The 15,475-nt window shown below is 43.2% G+C and overlaps 9 protein-coding genes across 9 annotated transcripts; 4 read left to right on the forward strand and 5 right to left on the reverse strand.

The window, feature by feature from the left end:
* Positions 1-1,382: 1,382 nt before the first annotated feature.
* On the reverse strand, positions 1,383-1,867 carry BBOV_IV000010 (uncharacterized protein). The gene has a single exon (XM_001609119.2). It carries the CDS (start codon positions 1,843-1,845, stop codon positions 1,411-1,413), a length of 435 nt encoding a protein of 144 aa, XP_001609169.1. The 5' UTR covers positions 1,846-1,867; the 3' UTR covers positions 1,383-1,410.
* Positions 1,868-2,091: 224 nt separating this feature from the next.
* BBOV_IV000020 (uncharacterized protein) lies at positions 2,092-3,395 on the reverse strand. Its single transcript, XM_001609120.2, has one exon. It carries the CDS (start codon positions 3,271-3,273, stop codon positions 2,155-2,157), a length of 1,119 nt encoding a protein of 372 aa, XP_001609170.1. The 5' UTR covers positions 3,274-3,395; the 3' UTR covers positions 2,092-2,154.
* Positions 3,396-3,626: 231 nt separating this feature from the next.
* BBOV_IV000030 (variant erythrocyte surface antigen-1 beta subunit) lies at positions 3,627-4,402 on the reverse strand. Its single transcript, XM_051767734.1, has 4 exons — positions 4,388-4,402; positions 4,018-4,240; positions 3,910-3,975; positions 3,627-3,872 (listed from the first exon to the last, which is right to left on the reverse strand). The coding sequence occupies exons 1-4, from the start codon at positions 4,391-4,393 to the stop codon at positions 3,628-3,630; spliced, it is 540 nt and encodes a 179-aa protein (XP_051623020.1). The 5' UTR covers positions 4,394-4,402; the 3' UTR covers position 3,627.
* A 612-nt stretch (positions 4,403-5,014) lies between these two features.
* Positions 5,015-5,625, reverse strand: BBOV_IV000040 (SmORF protein). The gene has a single exon (XM_001609122.2). The coding sequence runs from the start codon at positions 5,613-5,615 to the stop codon at positions 5,025-5,027; it is 591 nt and encodes a 196-aa protein (XP_001609172.1). The 5' UTR covers positions 5,616-5,625; the 3' UTR covers positions 5,015-5,024.
* Positions 5,626-6,139: 514 nt separating this feature from the next.
* BBOV_IV000050 (uncharacterized protein) lies at positions 6,140-7,450 on the reverse strand. Its single transcript, XM_001609123.2, has one exon. It carries the CDS (start codon positions 7,357-7,359, stop codon positions 6,160-6,162), a length of 1,200 nt encoding a protein of 399 aa, XP_001609173.1. The 5' UTR covers positions 7,360-7,450; the 3' UTR covers positions 6,140-6,159.
* A 987-nt stretch (positions 7,451-8,437) lies between these two features.
* BBOV_IV000060 (variant erythrocyte surface antigen-1 alpha subunit) lies at positions 8,438-10,835 on the forward strand. The gene has a single exon (XM_001609124.2). The coding sequence runs from the start codon at positions 8,458-8,460 to the stop codon at positions 10,813-10,815; it is 2,358 nt and encodes a 785-aa protein (XP_001609174.1). The 5' UTR covers positions 8,438-8,457; the 3' UTR covers positions 10,816-10,835.
* Positions 10,836-10,849: 14 nt separating this feature from the next.
* Positions 10,850-11,196, forward strand: BBOV_IV000070 (uncharacterized protein). Its single transcript, XM_001609125.2, has one exon. It carries the CDS (start codon positions 10,875-10,877, stop codon positions 11,169-11,171), a length of 297 nt encoding a protein of 98 aa, XP_001609175.1. The 5' UTR covers positions 10,850-10,874; the 3' UTR covers positions 11,172-11,196.
* A 492-nt stretch (positions 11,197-11,688) lies between these two features.
* On the forward strand, positions 11,689-13,722 carry BBOV_IV000080 (uncharacterized protein). Its single transcript, XM_001609126.2, has one exon. It carries the CDS (start codon positions 11,844-11,846, stop codon positions 13,710-13,712), a length of 1,869 nt encoding a protein of 622 aa, XP_001609176.1. The 5' UTR covers positions 11,689-11,843; the 3' UTR covers positions 13,713-13,722.
* A 517-nt stretch (positions 13,723-14,239) lies between these two features.
* On the forward strand, positions 14,240-14,702 carry BBOV_IV000090 (SmORF protein). Its single transcript, XM_001609127.2, has one exon. It carries the CDS (start codon positions 14,255-14,257, stop codon positions 14,675-14,677), a length of 423 nt encoding a protein of 140 aa, XP_001609177.1. The 5' UTR covers positions 14,240-14,254; the 3' UTR covers positions 14,678-14,702.
* Positions 14,703-15,475: the final 773 nt, after the last annotated feature.

Genomic DNA, 15,475 nt, shown 5'->3' on the forward strand with positions numbered 1-15,475 from the left:
TAAACCCTAAACCCTAAACCCTAAACCCTAAACCCTAAACCCTAAACCCTAAACCCTAAAACCCTAAACCCTAAACCCTAAACCCTAAACCCTAAACCCTAAAAACTCTTACATCTCATACACGTTTTCACCATATACCCAACTTGGATATTACCATAATATTCGTTCCACTTTATTCAAATCACACCGCATATCCTAAACCCTAAAACCGTTACATATCTTACACATATGCACCATCTACCCCACTAGGATTCTACCTTCATTTTCGTTTCACCCCATAAAAAGCACACTGCATAAACCCTAATATCCCCAGATTGGCTTTACCCAACATTAACACTCACCCCAGGTACACCACATCACATCTACCCCATGTGACTTATATACCATTACACTATCCACCCCATAACACCACTATCACGCACCCTAGAAACCCCCGGTGGACTACATTCCCTACAGAACCACATGTCCTATCATCCCGGATACAATTCACTCTAGATGTATCACATACGCTATGATTATCATTATATAACCGTAACCCTATGGATACCATAATGACCTATAGCCTATATTACTCTATAGCCTGAGGTTATGTATCTCTCATAGTAGTATTCACACTGGTGGAATATGAACTAGTAGGCAAAATATTCTAGGACATAATATACCCTATTACATTAAATGTAAATCTACGCCATTTCGGTATGGAGTCTATGTATGCTGCATCACATATACAGTTCATCTTCTATTGAGATACCTTAACATATACACTCTTTTCTATAATGCAGTATATACTCCATAATCTATAAGGCTATTTACAGTATATCTTCCTTGCCCCAATACCCTCTATTCACTACAATACTACTATAGTGATGCACTATATGTATACAAGCACCTTCTCTATAGTCATCAGTTCACATCTTATAGCACTCCCTGCTCTATAACACCATACCTCATACATTGCTGGTCATTACTTGATATGTATTAATATCTACTTGTCGTGTTCCTTTCCTACCATGATCACCATATACATATAATATGCACAGTAGTACTGTTCAATGTACTATCTCTCTTGACATACCGTAGTTGTGTTCATATCAACGGATATACTATACGGAATATTCATCTGCTCTATCTACTGTTCTATCTAATGCTACTATGGTACACATACATTAATCCATCTCACTACCCCCAAGATGCACTACATTGTGTAGAACATTCACTGAAAATACTGAATTTTTTGCTGCTGTCTGGCCAAACTCTTTGTAGCAACGTGGACTGATACCTGTCTAGTACTGTTACCAATATGCAGTGCATCTGTCTAACACTAGTATAACTATACTTGCATTAATGTGAATGTTACATCTGCCTATTCTGGCCCGAATATTCCACGTCACTTTGGCGACACAATTTGGCTCACCATTTATTTGTTACCTTCATTGCTATACCAAGTCCTACGAATATACCCACTCCTAACAATGCGACTAGCATCCCATATATCACTTTATTATCTCCAAATCCCCACCCTATAAAACCTACTGCCATTACCCCAAATATAACCATCAATAGAAATAACACTACGTGGAATCCCCAATGGAATTTTCCATTTTGGTCCACTAAATCCCATTCTTTCGCCAACTTGGTGAACCACCCATCACTACCCTTAGGAGCATCCTTCAAATTCTTTACCACATCCTCAGGATCATCACCTCCAGTCACTTTCTCTGCCATGGCCCATGTAGTGCCGTGGTAGTGGCCAGTCACTGGGCTCAGTGAACCCAGTCTGGTAGGTGTCCAGTCCAGTGGCCATAGGGTACCCAGGGCTAGCACTAGGACTGGGTAGACCAACATGGTTACGATGGTAGTGATGCAGTGGTGGGAGATGGTGGCTTAGTAGTAGTGATGTGGAGGATTAGTGGGATGGTAGCTGTAATGGGTAGTATTCAGTGGTGGTAGTTAATAGTGGTATCTAGTACTACTATATATAGAAGACTACACTTTTCGTATCCATCAACCAATCTACATTGCATACACTGTATAATTTCTAAATGATATGACTATTACAAATTATACCTCTACAGTAAGCATTACGGCTATTATTGGGCTACCCAAAGTTGGGTCATCAAGTGTCACAGGGTGGTACTGTAGTCACATTTAACACTATGATTCCTTTGCGATATCAGTGTCTGTTACCGTGTTCTCAGCAGTGTCAGTAGCCTTGAGACCCTTCTTCTTGGGGATACAAGAACTCCATCTCCATGTAAGTAGACCACATCGGTATGCATACCACAGTGTAGGTACCATCAGTACTAGTGAGTAGCCCAGAAGGGTATATTCTACAGATTCGCTCGTTTCCTCAGTGCGTTTATTAATATACATAATTGCCAGCAGCAACACCACTACTAGTACCACTGCTAATACCCCAAAGCACAGGTAATCCTTGGGCCAGTAGAATATCTCTTTATACTCTAGGCAGTACCAGGTAATACCCAAGGCCACTAGGTGGAATGCTAAGAGGGGATAAGTTAATGTACTAAGTAGTACTTCATTGTTACCGCCTAGAAATGCCACTGCCAATATGGAGGCCACCGCAAGTGCTGATGATATCAGTGCCACCACTTCCGGTACTGTACATGGTAACTTCAGTATGGTATTCCATATCACTGCCATGGTATAGCACTGAGTACAGGGGACTAATATTTTACAAAAGTAGCAAATAGTTAACATCACATATCCGCCGTCATAGTAGGAAAGATCTTCGCCAGTGCGTTGATGCTGTACCAATGAAGCTGTCACTGCCAATAATATTAGTATCAATAACACTACCACTATTGCACTACCATAGCAAATGTACTGACTCTTACAACATGGTCTACAGAATAGGTTACACTTCCATCCGCAGTAAAGGGTACCGCCTAGTATACCCAGTAGTACAACTACAATACCGTAAATGGGATCTGTCCATTTGATACCAATGCTTAGGGAAGACAAGCCCTGTAGACTCAACTGCTCCATTACAACTGCTACCACCTGTAGTACTACTAGTAGTACCAGTAATACCCAATGGTACCGGGTCATTGGGGATACGAGGTACCCAGCCTTCTTGCATTGCCATAGACATACACCAATCAGTATAGTGGATAGTGTAGTGGTAGTGGGTACTACCTCAGTAGTGCTGATTTCGGGTATCAAGATAACTAAAGAACCCAGTGCCTGGCAACACGTGGATAGCCATAGCAGTACGAGTACTACAGTAGTACATGAACTACTATCCATCATGCGATAGGAATCCACAAAGTAGTACTTAGTAGTAGCTAATTAGTTACGAATTTCTGGGATTCCATGGTAGTACTAGGGTGGTACCCATCGGAACACAGTAGTGGTGATGCTGTTACAGATGCATGGGTATGTCCAAGTGAAGGGTGTTATAAAAGCCTCTAGGAAGGCTCATTATAAGCAGATAGTAATTAAAGGGTGTGGGGAATTGGTTGTTTTTGTTGGCGTAGTAATGTGGTATGACTAAGTGGTAATAGTTATTACCGAAAAGATGGCGTCGTACTTTTGCATGCTATCCGGTAATACCACATGATCGTCGTCAGTAATATTACTATACAGAGATTCATAAACACATTGTTACTCGTCCTTTTCATATGACCACCCTAGGCAGTACTTACCTTTACCCTGATTCAACCTATCCAGGTCATAGCCCATGGCCGCCATGAATGAGCCGAGACCTTTTCCGACCTCACTCAGTGTTCCATCCTGGCTCCACCTCTTATCACCACCACTCCCCTCCTTAGTTAGGAACCCCAACTGACTGAGTCCACTCCAGATGAGACATACTGACCCTAGGAAAATACGGGCCAGGAGGTGGACCTCTGTAGTACTGTTGGTAGTACCGCTACAATAACGTACCCTGGGCAGCTTTAACTGCGTTGACAGTACTGGCACTACCAGCACTTCCACTTCCTCCGGCACTACCTACTATAGGTTTACTCCATATGACTACCAATGGGTACTTACCAGTGGTACCATTGACTATTTTGGTCCATGTACACAACGAACCAAGGCCATTATCATATGATGATCGATACTCCTTTTTTGATTCCCCTGCACTCCATTTCCTGGCAATGCCATTTTCAGTAATATTTGGTCCAAATGAGTTTCCCCCTTCCTGCCACCCAACCCACTTCTGTAGTCCCTGTGCCAACTGGTCTATCAGTGTCTCTATGACCTCGGTACCCTGCTGTGGCTACCTTGAACAGCCACTACTTTTATACTAAACTTTCAGCAAAAGCGGTACTAAATTTTTATGAAACTTATATTAACTTTGCTACTAATCTTCCATAAAGCATCTAATAAACATCCACTACACTTGCTGCTAAGCTCTCACCAACATTACCTCTAGTATACACAGTACTTATACACAATGTCCCCGCGCAAGTGTCTGTTTAGTGGGGGCCCTATATATGTTGGAGATACCCCAGTGGGGTTTTTAGGATGCTAGGGTACCCACCAATGATGGGGCACTACCTAGTGGCTTGAAAAGTAGGTTGGGCAGTTGATAAGCACGTATCTATCTCCATAGCAGTGGATAGGCCAATTAGAGACCATCTAACAATTCCTTTTCAGGACCCTTGTAGTGATTACTGTGGATATCCTGATAGAGGTAGTGATATGTCCTAGTGTACATTATGGTGTACAGTCTCTATAACGAAGTCACTTCCATGGGACATTATGGATACCGTGGTTATCATGCAGTACCATACTGCGCCATAACAGAGGAGTCTATGTGTGCTAATGATCAGTGTTATTAATGGAGCAATACAGAGTGTCCATGGAAGTAGTGGATATTAGTGTTGTTGAGGTTATGTTAATGTAGTGTGGAGTAATAAAGGATATGTGTTAATATAGTGTAGCAGATAATCGTATAAACCATGAAATATGTATTAATGTAAGCTGCTACTGAGGTCTATGGAGTATGGCATTATGTTGACTTCGTTTTCATGATGGTATTACAATATTTGTGATTAACCATATGAAAACATGTGACCGGTATTCCATTCACGTCTTAATCCTTGCTTTTGGAAAGTTTCCGAGAATAACTTTCTGATGTCTTTCTCTACTTCAGGTTTTATTGGCACATTACAGTCTTCTGGAACTTTGGCAGCCAAACCAGGTGGTAATACGTAACGTAAGGCACATCTACTTTCTGGCTCGGGTAACAGATACCATCCAATGGCATAAAATTTGAAAAACTTAGAAATATATTCCTCTAGTCCTGACCACATTCGCTTGTTGCAGTCCTCTGGAACGTCTTTTGCTATATCGCTTGGTAATGCTTTACGTAAGGCAGCTCTGTTTTCCGGCTTGGATTCCAGAAGCCATTCAACATCGTACATGAAGAGACCTCTTGTATCATTATGCTCTTGAGTATCCGTTTTCGTTGGTTCTTTTACATCCACAGTCTTAGCAGCAGGTCCTTCTTTTTTACCAAAGAATCTGCTTAAGAAAGACTCCTTCTTGGGCTGTTCCTGGGCTACTTCAGTAGAAGTGGCTGTGGTAGACAGACCAAATGCCACCACGAGACAGAGCTTAGGTAATGTGTTGAAGGCTACCATCTTGCTGAAGTCAATAGAGAGTGAGATTCCCAACTGTTGTACTCACAGCTGTTGTTATGCCCCAGGTATGGTACTAGTGCTGGGAAGGTAGGGATCGCTCTACCATGCATTAATATAATGTGCTGGGTAGTAGATATCCATTTGATGTGCTACTATTGTGATTGTCTCACTATTATGTGCTCATCAGATCACTATCATTACTCCGATAGACTGATACATTCGCCGTCAGTGATATAACTACCATGTAACGTCTTTTATTTACCACATTCTGGCAATCCGATTGGTAACTACTTGTATCTACCCTTTCTATTGTCTGTGTTAGTTATCAATGGAACCAGATAGGTCATACCCCTGATGCTACATAGCACTATGCCACACCATCAATAAAACACCCTGTACTCCAGTTAATCTATCTAACAACTCTGGAAGTTCCAGCCATATAGAATGGTATCCACACCATTAGTAACACTGTCTAAACTGTAGCTGTATTAAAAACGGACTACTAGCAATTAACTAGACTACATTAGAGCAGTGTTATCCTGTACTACTCAGTGTCTCTTGTGACTTCTACGGTGTCAGCTGTATTGTCTACAGCCACTTCTGGAGTACTCACTGCCTCGTCACTACCCTGTAGCTGTGTAGAGTTACTACCACTGCTTTTCTTGGTGAAGCAACTGCCCTGTAAAAGGCCACCACGGAAGCCATAGAACAGAGCACCACCAAATGTAATACAGCCGTACACCACCAAGCAGTAGAAGGGTGGCTTCCCTGTGTTGTCAGTGCTCTCCATGCCATAACTAGCGATTCCCATCCACGTGACTAGTGACACCAGACTGAGCACTCCACAAGCCACTCGGTCCCTGGACCAATACTGTGACAGAGGTTCCTTGAAGTGGATTATAACCAGGAGTACTATAGTAGCTATAGTTGTCAAGAATAACAAGGTGTAACTAGCGGGTTCAAGACCGTGTTGACCCTCTTGCCCACTAATAACAATAACAATTAAGATCCCTAGGGCACCACCCAGGAGTACTAATAGGAGTACATCCCATCTGGACCACGGGGTGCAGCACAAGTTCACCTGGTAGGCACTCAGGACACTAGCTCCCATTAATACGTTGTTCAGAGAAGAAAGAGTTCTACAGGATGATTTGGTGGCATTAGCCTTTTGCTGGGTCTCACTGGTCCATGATCCCTTTGTCGTATAATAGAAATACCACTGCAGACTGGCGATATATCCAATGAAGCACAGAGTGGCTATTGATCCCATGACGTAGAATACACATTGCTTAATAGTCATATCCTTGCTGAAGCATCCATTGAATATCAAAGTCACCACAAATCCTACGAAAGCCACTACCTGTAGGCACGATATGGCCACTACGATATAGGCAGTCTTGTCAGCATTCTGAGTATAATTCGTGGTCAACGTAAAGGTAACATAACATGCAGTAACCACAAGTATCATCCCAAAGGCTAACAGTGCCTTCATGGGCCTACATAGTGGCGTCTTCACATACTGGCAGTAGTACCCTAGTAAATGTAGTCCTATATAGCATAAAAGAACCATAAAGGACAAGGCGGTGACCATAGGGTCTGTTTCACTAGCATATCCAGCGCTACCAGTGGCTAGTAATACCGTCCGTACTATGAGCGCCACTGCCATGGCAACGCCAAGTACCAGTACCACCATGAACATCCATTGGTACCATTGTAGTGCCTCCACAGTGTCTTGGGAGGACATTATGAAGGGTAGCGATATGGAGAGGTGCTGTGATGTAGCACTATGGCAGTACCACTACCGGTACTAGTGGGTACTACTATTCGGTGGTACCCAGTGGAATAGGTGGCGTATTACAACAGGGGTTCAAGTGGTGATGCCCCATGATGGAATCACGGGAAGGGGAAAGGGTAGGGTAGGTATTCAGTGGTGGTGACGTGGTGTGGTGATGGAGGGAGTGGAGGTAGGGGTGGTGATACAGGGGGTGGTAGGTGTTATGTAGTATTGATGGATGCAATGTAAGATTAGGGATGCTATCTAGGATTGTAGAGGTTGTTATAAGGGATAATAGGTGTTATATTAAGTAGAAGATATTATATATATCAATATGGACATTGTTATGCAATGTTATGGATGTCATATAGCATTGTAGACATGTTATAGGGAATAATAACCGTTATATAGCATCATAGACATTGGTAGACGTAATAATAGGTTTTATATTGCACTATTGATGTTATATAGTATTCTAGACATTCTAATGCAGAATCCCTGTAGTACAAGGTAGTGATCACTGATATAATAACGATGAAGCTAATGAATATGTAACTATATAATGACTATCTAGTGACCAAGACGTTGCTAGTCACCATGATACGGTATTAGCTATATAATGTTATCCCCAATAGAAATACACTGTCCTACTACAGATCTACACTCTATTAAGACAACACAAAACATTCACTAGTCAACACAGTGGTAATGACACTGTAGAAGCTAGTTTAATAAAATATCCATAAAATTTTGATAGCATTGTTAGTGACACTTTTAGTAAAAGATTCATGGAAATTTAGCAGTACTTTTGCTGAAAGTTTAGTATAATAGTGCCAGATGTTCAGGGTAGTCATATAATAATGCCATAGTGGTACCCCTGTAGTACGGACCTACATAGACCAGTTGGCACAGGTACTCAGTGCACTCGTTGGGTGGAGTAAGATAGAGAAGTGTTGGGGCAGTAATGGCAAGTGCAAGGTCGGTGGCAATGGGAATCAACATGGCAAAGATGGCTGCCAGTATCTAGATCCAGTACAGGAAAACACGCCGTGTAAGGAATGTAAATGTATGAAATGGAATGATCCCCATCCGGACAGTAATGAAGGACACCACCTGGGCAGGAGGTGTACAAGGTGTAAGGATAGTGGTAGTAGTAGTAGTGCACAGTGTAGCTGTACTGCTGGTACTGGTGTCACGCAGTGTAGTGGCACAGAGTGTAAATGCGCTTTAGCAGGCAAATGCTGCAAGTGTTGTTGTACGAATTGTAAGGGGAAGTGTAAGCAGGAGAAGGATAGGGAGTGTAGTTGTGATAAGAACAGCTATAGGTCAGCATACACCAAGACTATAAAAAAATACAGTTACGTAGAAGAAGTCATCCAGGATGAACTACCAACATGGAAACATTTGACAGATGCCCCTACTGGAACCACTACCGACGGCACAGCTAGTCAACGCCGTCACCAAGGTGCCCAAATTCTCCTAGGGTCAGTATGTCTCATCTGGAGTGGCATTACTTATATGTATTGGACGGGCAAGTACCATAAAAGTAGTCCCCGCTGGAATAATCACATCCTGGACGGCAGTGGTCTAGATGATGGTACACTGTCCCAATGGCTACAGGCCCTAGGGTTCCCTAGGAAAATGTTGAATAACCATGGTCCTGGAAATAGATGGGATGCTATTATATGGGATGGACTTATGGGTATGTTATATTTGGGATTCCCGGAAACTGGTAATGGTGGTAATGCCCATGGCCATGACCAAAATGATAATACATTCAGAAATCCGGCTGGTATGAACTATGCTGGATATTTACATACCGTAGACAGGGGTGCATTTTGCAGCAAGGCTACTGTATTCCATAAGAATGGCTCCACAATTACTGAAGAAAACATACACAAATGTGGCGCCCTGTACAAGCTCTACATTCTATCATGTGCTTACTTTACTGGATTGCAGAACAAAGCTCCGCCGAAGGCGGACAATAAAACTCCCCGTACTATCCGCGAGATTCTATACTGGCTTAGTGCATTGCCCTATAGTCCGGCATATAAGGGACTATTGGAGCATGGTAAGGATAAACTCCAGGGTGTGGCGCCAGTTGTTGGAGACAAAAAACAGCTTTCGTTCTACCAAACAGGTCTTAAACATCCCATTACCGTTGATGAATACAACCTATTTGCCCACTTCCAAGCAGTGACCCAGTATTGTCCACTGGTACTCATAGGTATCCAGGGTGGTCTCAAAGGCACTGACAAAACACTAGAACCTGCCATTCACGCCCTCTACGCCAACACGGAATGCAACTTCACATATCCAGGAGTACCCATCCAAGCATACAACCAAGTGGTACACTACATTAGGGCTCTGTTCTACCAGTTGTATTTCCTTAGGAAGCAATGTGCCGTCAAAGTCACTTGTGGAGGGAAATGGCGTGAGTGTAGGTATGGGGATGGAGTAGTGTCCAAGGGGGTAATCAGCTGGATGTGCCTGGGGTGTGACCCCATGGAACATGATAGGAAAAAGAGGGTAGGGAAGGTAAAGGGGGAATTGAGAAAAGTAGTGTCCCAGGGGGGATCAGGAAATCTCCCGGGGGCACTAAAGGATTTACTTCAGAAGATTGGTGATGTAGTGGTACAATTGGGTAATGCCCAGGAGGCATTGGAAGGGAAGGAGAAGAAGGCTATAGAGGGGGTGAAGGAAGAACTAAGGAAGGCTAAGCAGGCACTGGAGGGGGCTAAGAATGGGCTGGATACGAAACTAGGGGAGGCTAAGAAGGCACTAGAGAAGCTGACGACGAATGGTGGTGGTGATAGTGGAGCACTACATACACTAGCGAATGGTGGTAATACTGCTGGGTCATTACATCAGGTAGCAACTGCTTCAAAGGAGTACGACAAAGACTATAGTAGTGGCAAGGACAGGATAAGTGCTGCTATCAATGGAATACTCCAAGCATTGGAGCTAATAAAGGGCTGGGCAAAAGGTGAAATAGAAAAACAAAAGACTGCGAAAGAAAATATGAAAGTCGTATTAAGGCTAGAGATACCACAGGAGTACACCAAACTCCTCAATGCCATTAACCAGCTCATCTCCATCTGCACCTCTCCCAAGTGCAGCGCATGTGCAAAGCACAGCGACAAGTGTGGCCAACAGCCAGTTCCCAGACAGTGCCCTACCTGCCACCAACAGTACATGGACGGCACTCCATCACCCCTCCAGGCATTCCTCGAGGACAGGTTGCCAGGTTTTAGTTGTCAAGAGATCCTGTACACTGAGGACGCCGACAAGTACCCACCTGCTGCATCCCACCTAGGACACTGTGGTGGTTCTGGCCAATGCTGCCCATTGCCAATGGGTTTTAGAGGGAATTTCCAGGAACGCGTTACCAATACCGGCCAACACCATCACCTTGATATCCTATAGGGCACCATGAGGTACTGTATACCAGTAGTAGTACTAGGTAGTACTACTGTGACTAATCGATGACACTGGTAATAGGGTTAGTAGGGGCCCTAGGGGAAGTAGTTGGGGCAATAAAGGAAGTAGTAGTGACAAGGAGTACGACATCAGGGAAACTAAAGGGTGCCCTAGAGAATGTAATAGAGGTAGTACTGCTGGTAGTGAATAAGCTAGTGGAGGGGGTGGAGAAGAAGAATAAGGGGAATGGAAAAGTACAGGCGGCACTGGGGAAATCTAAGGTGGAACTATATGGTGTTTGGTGTATGAATGTTGGGATGGATGGAAAAATGGGCAAGGCCAGGGGGTATGGAGGCTGGTAGGCTCATAAGTATAAATACCAATCACGCACCACAAGGGGCTATTCTGACGTAACTAGATCATTCATTGAAGAATCAGAATAGAATCTTTATATGATTACTCTATGTGACGAGATGAAGTATGATAATGAAGCCTGATTGTCTCTGCAGCCCTTTTGTTGTAGCCGACGATACTTCCCAAAGCTACTATCTGCGAAGTATAGGAGACGGGGCAGATCCATCGAAAAGAAGACACCTATAACTTTCGTTTGTTGCTTATACAAGGGAATTATGGTAGTTTACATATTTTTATGTTTAGGTTGGATTAACCACCGTGGTGGTCATTCCGTACCACCGGAACTGTATACCATGGTAATCCTCTTGGTTCCTTTCTGCGTACGGCAGCCTACGTGGTTTTTACAAACCATTTCTGACCCCATGGGGGATGCCTACCCGCCATATATGATATAGGGTCCATTTATGGCTGGTATACATCGGTGGTATGCCAACTATGCTATTCTGGGTCGCCTCCCGTACAGCAACTTAGTGACTACATTTCACACAAAGAATACATAGTATGCTCTAATTAGTGCCTATATAGTTATGTTAAACATATATCTTAGCCGTATATAGTTTTAATAGATATTACCATACCAGACTCACCCAGCGTAGTCATATCGCTACCTCGGGTCGACGATGGAGGAAACAGGGGCTGCTATTAACCTTGGCACATCGTTGTTCATTGTGTCATTGGCTCTCGGTATCACCGGCTGTGTTGCTCTCTTACTGAATGCAGTACTAGCAGGAACGTACAACTTAGACTCCTACAAGCTGTCCACTTACTTTGATAAGCATCCCAATGGCAACTTGGCAACGATAATACTGGGCATATTGTTGTTATTACATGGACTTGGGTACTACTGTCAGTACGTTAAGACACCACTCAGTAAGTGCCATCTATGGCTACTGGTCACAGGGTCACTTACAGTCCTGGTAGCCGCTGCAGCCGTTCTGTTGGTTACCAGGGGTCACCAGGCAGACCCCAAAATGCTTGGGTATTGTAATACTGCTCTAACAGCAATGCAACTGGTGGCACTGACGGCATTTGGTGTTTGTATGTGCAAGTCTGGATGTTTCGGGAAATGTAACTCAAATGCCAGATTAGTTTTCTATGTGCTTGTCGGAATCTATGCAGTGTGGCTGCTTGCATACCTCGCCGCGTGCGCTGCCTATGCGGTGTTGCACAATAAGGAAAACAGTAGAAGTAGTGGAGTCGATGCATTCCAAGCGATAACGCAATCCTATAAAAGAATTCCATGCGTCAACTACGTTCTACTGATAGCACTGACATTCAGTGCCTACCAGGTAAATTTTTGTTGTGTACCTATCACGGGCACTGAGTGGACCTTTCTGTTGCTGTTTGGTACATCTGCCGGTATATCACTATCGGTGGTCATGAATTACCAAGGTGGTGGAACTGCTTTAAACAAACCAGTGCCACACGTATTGAGTGCATTGGCGGTAGTACTCATGGGTTTCTTACTGATGTATAGCCATTTCAGGGAGCCTTTTGCCCAGGTGGTGCCAGACAAAAAGTATACACCGTGGGACTTAGTATTTATACTGGTGTCTGTAGTACTAGCGGGCAGTAATATGGCACTGTTAATCAAGTGGAAGGAAGGTACTACTAGTGATGAATATTGGACCCACTATATTGTCCCACCTGTTATGGTGGTATGCATTGCCATAGAGCTTGTTATGCTCCATTTTGGATGGGTTCGTGGCAGTTCTTGTGAAGTCGTCTGGCAAGCTGTCATGGTGATCCTGGCACTGGAGTGGGTTGCTACACTTGTCATGGTAGTTATAGAGGTATGTGCTGGTGGTAGTTCTAACGGCTACGTGTTTACGGTATCCAACAATGTATATCCCCTGATAGTGCTCCACCTGGTACTACTAGTGGCCACTCTAGTAGTATGTCACTACAGAAAGCCATTTCCAGGTAGGTACGAGCTATGGCACTGGTCCTTGGGACTCTGGGACACTATGCTAGTACTGCTGGTACTAGAGTCACTAATGGTTCTGGTAATGGCGATGTCAGGGGTGCACCAGCAATATAATTTTGGCGCTGGTTTCGGCGGTAGCGGAGACAATCATTGCTATATCGTTCTCGCTGTACATGCCATCCTATGTGGCACTGCACTTGGTATAATACACCTCAAGGAACCTCTTTCACAGTATTGGCCCAGGGACCGACTGGCTTGTGGAGTGCTCAGTTTGGTGTCACTAGTCTCGTGTCTAGGACTGGCATACGATGGGATGAAACCAAAACCTGGAGATTCACGCAATGAATATGGATTCTATTGCCTAGTAGTGTACGGCATCATTACATTTGGTGGTGCTCTGTTCTATGGCTTCCGTGGTGGCCTTTTACAGGGCAGTTGCTTCACCAAGAAGAACACTGGTAGCTCGACACATCTACAGGGTAGTGACGAGGCAGTGAGTACTCCAGAAGTGGCTGTAGACAATACAGCTGACACCGTAGAAGTCACAAGAGACACTGAGTAGTACAGGATAACACTGCTCTAATGTAGTCTAGTTAATTGCTAGTAGTCCGTTTTTAATACAGCTACAGTTTAGACAGTGTTACTAATGGTGTGGATACCATTCTATATGGCTGGAACTTCCAGAGTTGTTAGATAGATTAACTGGAGTACAGGGTGTTTTATTGATGGTATGACAGTGATATGTAGCATCAGGGGTATGACCTATCTGGTTCCATTGATAACTAACACAGACAATAGAAAGGGTACATATTAGTGGAAAACAATAGGATTGCCAGAATGTGGTAGCTAAGAGACGTTAGCTGGTAGTGATATCATAGACAATGAATGTTGCAGTCACTAGGAGTAGTGATAGTGATCTGATGAGCACATAATAGTGAGACAATCACAATAGTAGCACATCAAATGGATATCTACTACCCAGCACATTATATTAATGCATGGTAGAGCGATCCCTACCTTCCCAGCACTAGTACCATACCTGGGGCATAACAACAGCTGTGAGTACAACAGTTGGGAATCTCACTCTCTATTGACTTCAGCAAGATGGTAGCCTTCAACACATTACCAAAGCTCTGTGTAGTTGTGGCATTTGGGCTCTCTACCACTGCCACCTCTACTGAAGTAGCCCAGGAGCAACCCAAGAAGGAATCAGTGGTCAGTGGATCATTACGTAAGAATGACGAGTCTACCACAAAGCCTGTGGATCTAATGTTACCGACAAAGATTGAGACTCAGGATCACTGTGAGACCGGAGAACCTTCTAGCCTTTCTCTTGAATGGCTTCTATTACCCGAGCCCCAAAGCAGAAAACGTCTACTTGACGAGTTGCCATTTGACTTAGCCATTGATGTATCAATGGATTTTAATGAGCCAATAAAGAGCAAAACAAGAAACCGTATTAGGAAGTTTTTCTCACTGAGTGAAAAAGAGCAACAGGCAAAGCGTTTAGCTTCATATGGTTTCTAATTGTAAATCGCCAATCATAGAGTACAATGATGAAAACAGAGTTATCATAGTGTCATAGTACATATATATATATATATATATTGCTACAGTGATATATAATGATACATATGGACTAGTGCATCATAATACATAGACATTTATTAACTTCACTAACAGTAGCATCTAATACTTCTATGGACACTCCATATGCACCGATTATCTAGCAGTGTCCAATGGTGTTTATAATCTACTTTTGTGAACGCCATTTGGATATCTACTATGGAGTTCAACATATATAGGGGGTAACCATAGGTGTATATCATTACAGACTCTCATCAATATTAGTCTCGCTAGACCAATAATCTGTACTGTCAATCGACTCTACAAATGACATGTTATCCGACTGCAACAGTAAGGGATATCAGTAGTAACACAATATATAACCTGACAGAGATACCACATGGTGTTACTGGACACTACTGCTACAGGATAAATCATTGTATATAAAATGCAACCCAGAGATACTCCATGGTAATACTATAACAAAGAGATTTCAATATATACTAGATAGCTCTACGATACCTGAATGATACAGTATTCATGGATAAACAAAACGACTCAAAGATATTTGACCATTGTATCATGTAACATAGGCATATTGTTTAGATTCCAAGACAAAGTATGTTGCCATATCACTGGTATAGGTATATAAAGTGCATATTAGCACGTTACATACGCGTATATTGACATGTAACACCAATACTGCAGTAATCATTCACTGCGACAGAAATACATCGTTATGGCATGTCTAGTGATAGC

Source organism: Babesia bovis (genome assembly GCF_000165395.2).
Source record: "Babesia bovis T2Bo chromosome 4 map unlocalized Chr4_2, whole genome shotgun sequence".
NCBI classification, from domain to species: Eukaryota; Apicomplexa; class Aconoidasida; order Piroplasmida; family Babesiidae; genus Babesia; species Babesia bovis.

Coding starts and splice junctions, on each gene's coding strand:
- BBOV_IV000050 (XM_001609123.2), bottom strand. CDS start 7,359: ATGTCCTCCCAAGACACTGTGGAGGCACTACAATGGTACCAATGGATG.
- BBOV_IV000060 (XM_001609124.2), top strand. CDS start 8,458: ATGAAATGGAATGATCCCCATCCGGACAGTAATGAAGGACACCACCTG.
- BBOV_IV000080 (XM_001609126.2), top strand. CDS start 11,844: ATGGAGGAAACAGGGGCTGCTATTAACCTTGGCACATCGTTGTTCATT.
- BBOV_IV000090 (XM_001609127.2), top strand. CDS start 14,255: ATGGTAGCCTTCAACACATTACCAAAGCTCTGTGTAGTTGTGGCATTT.
- BBOV_IV000040 (XM_001609122.2), bottom strand. CDS start 5,615: ATGGTAGCCTTCAACACATTACCTAAGCTCTGTCTCGTGGTGGCATTT.
- BBOV_IV000020 (XM_001609120.2), bottom strand. CDS start 3,273: ATGATGGATAGTAGTTCATGTACTACTGTAGTACTCGTACTGCTATGG.
- BBOV_IV000010 (XM_001609119.2), bottom strand. CDS start 1,845: ATGTTGGTCTACCCAGTCCTAGTGCTAGCCCTGGGTACCCTATGGCCA.
- BBOV_IV000070 (XM_001609125.2), top strand. CDS start 10,875: ATGACACTGGTAATAGGGTTAGTAGGGGCCCTAGGGGAAGTAGTTGGG.
- BBOV_IV000030 (XM_051767734.1), bottom strand. Junction 3,976..4,017: donor AATAGTCAATGGTACCACTG/GTAAGTACCCAT, acceptor AACCTATAGTAG/GTAGTGCCGGAGGAAGTGGA. Junction 3,873..3,909: donor CGCAGTTAAAGCTGCCCAGG/GTACGTTATTGT, acceptor ACAGTACTACAG/AGGTCCACCTCCTGGCCCGT.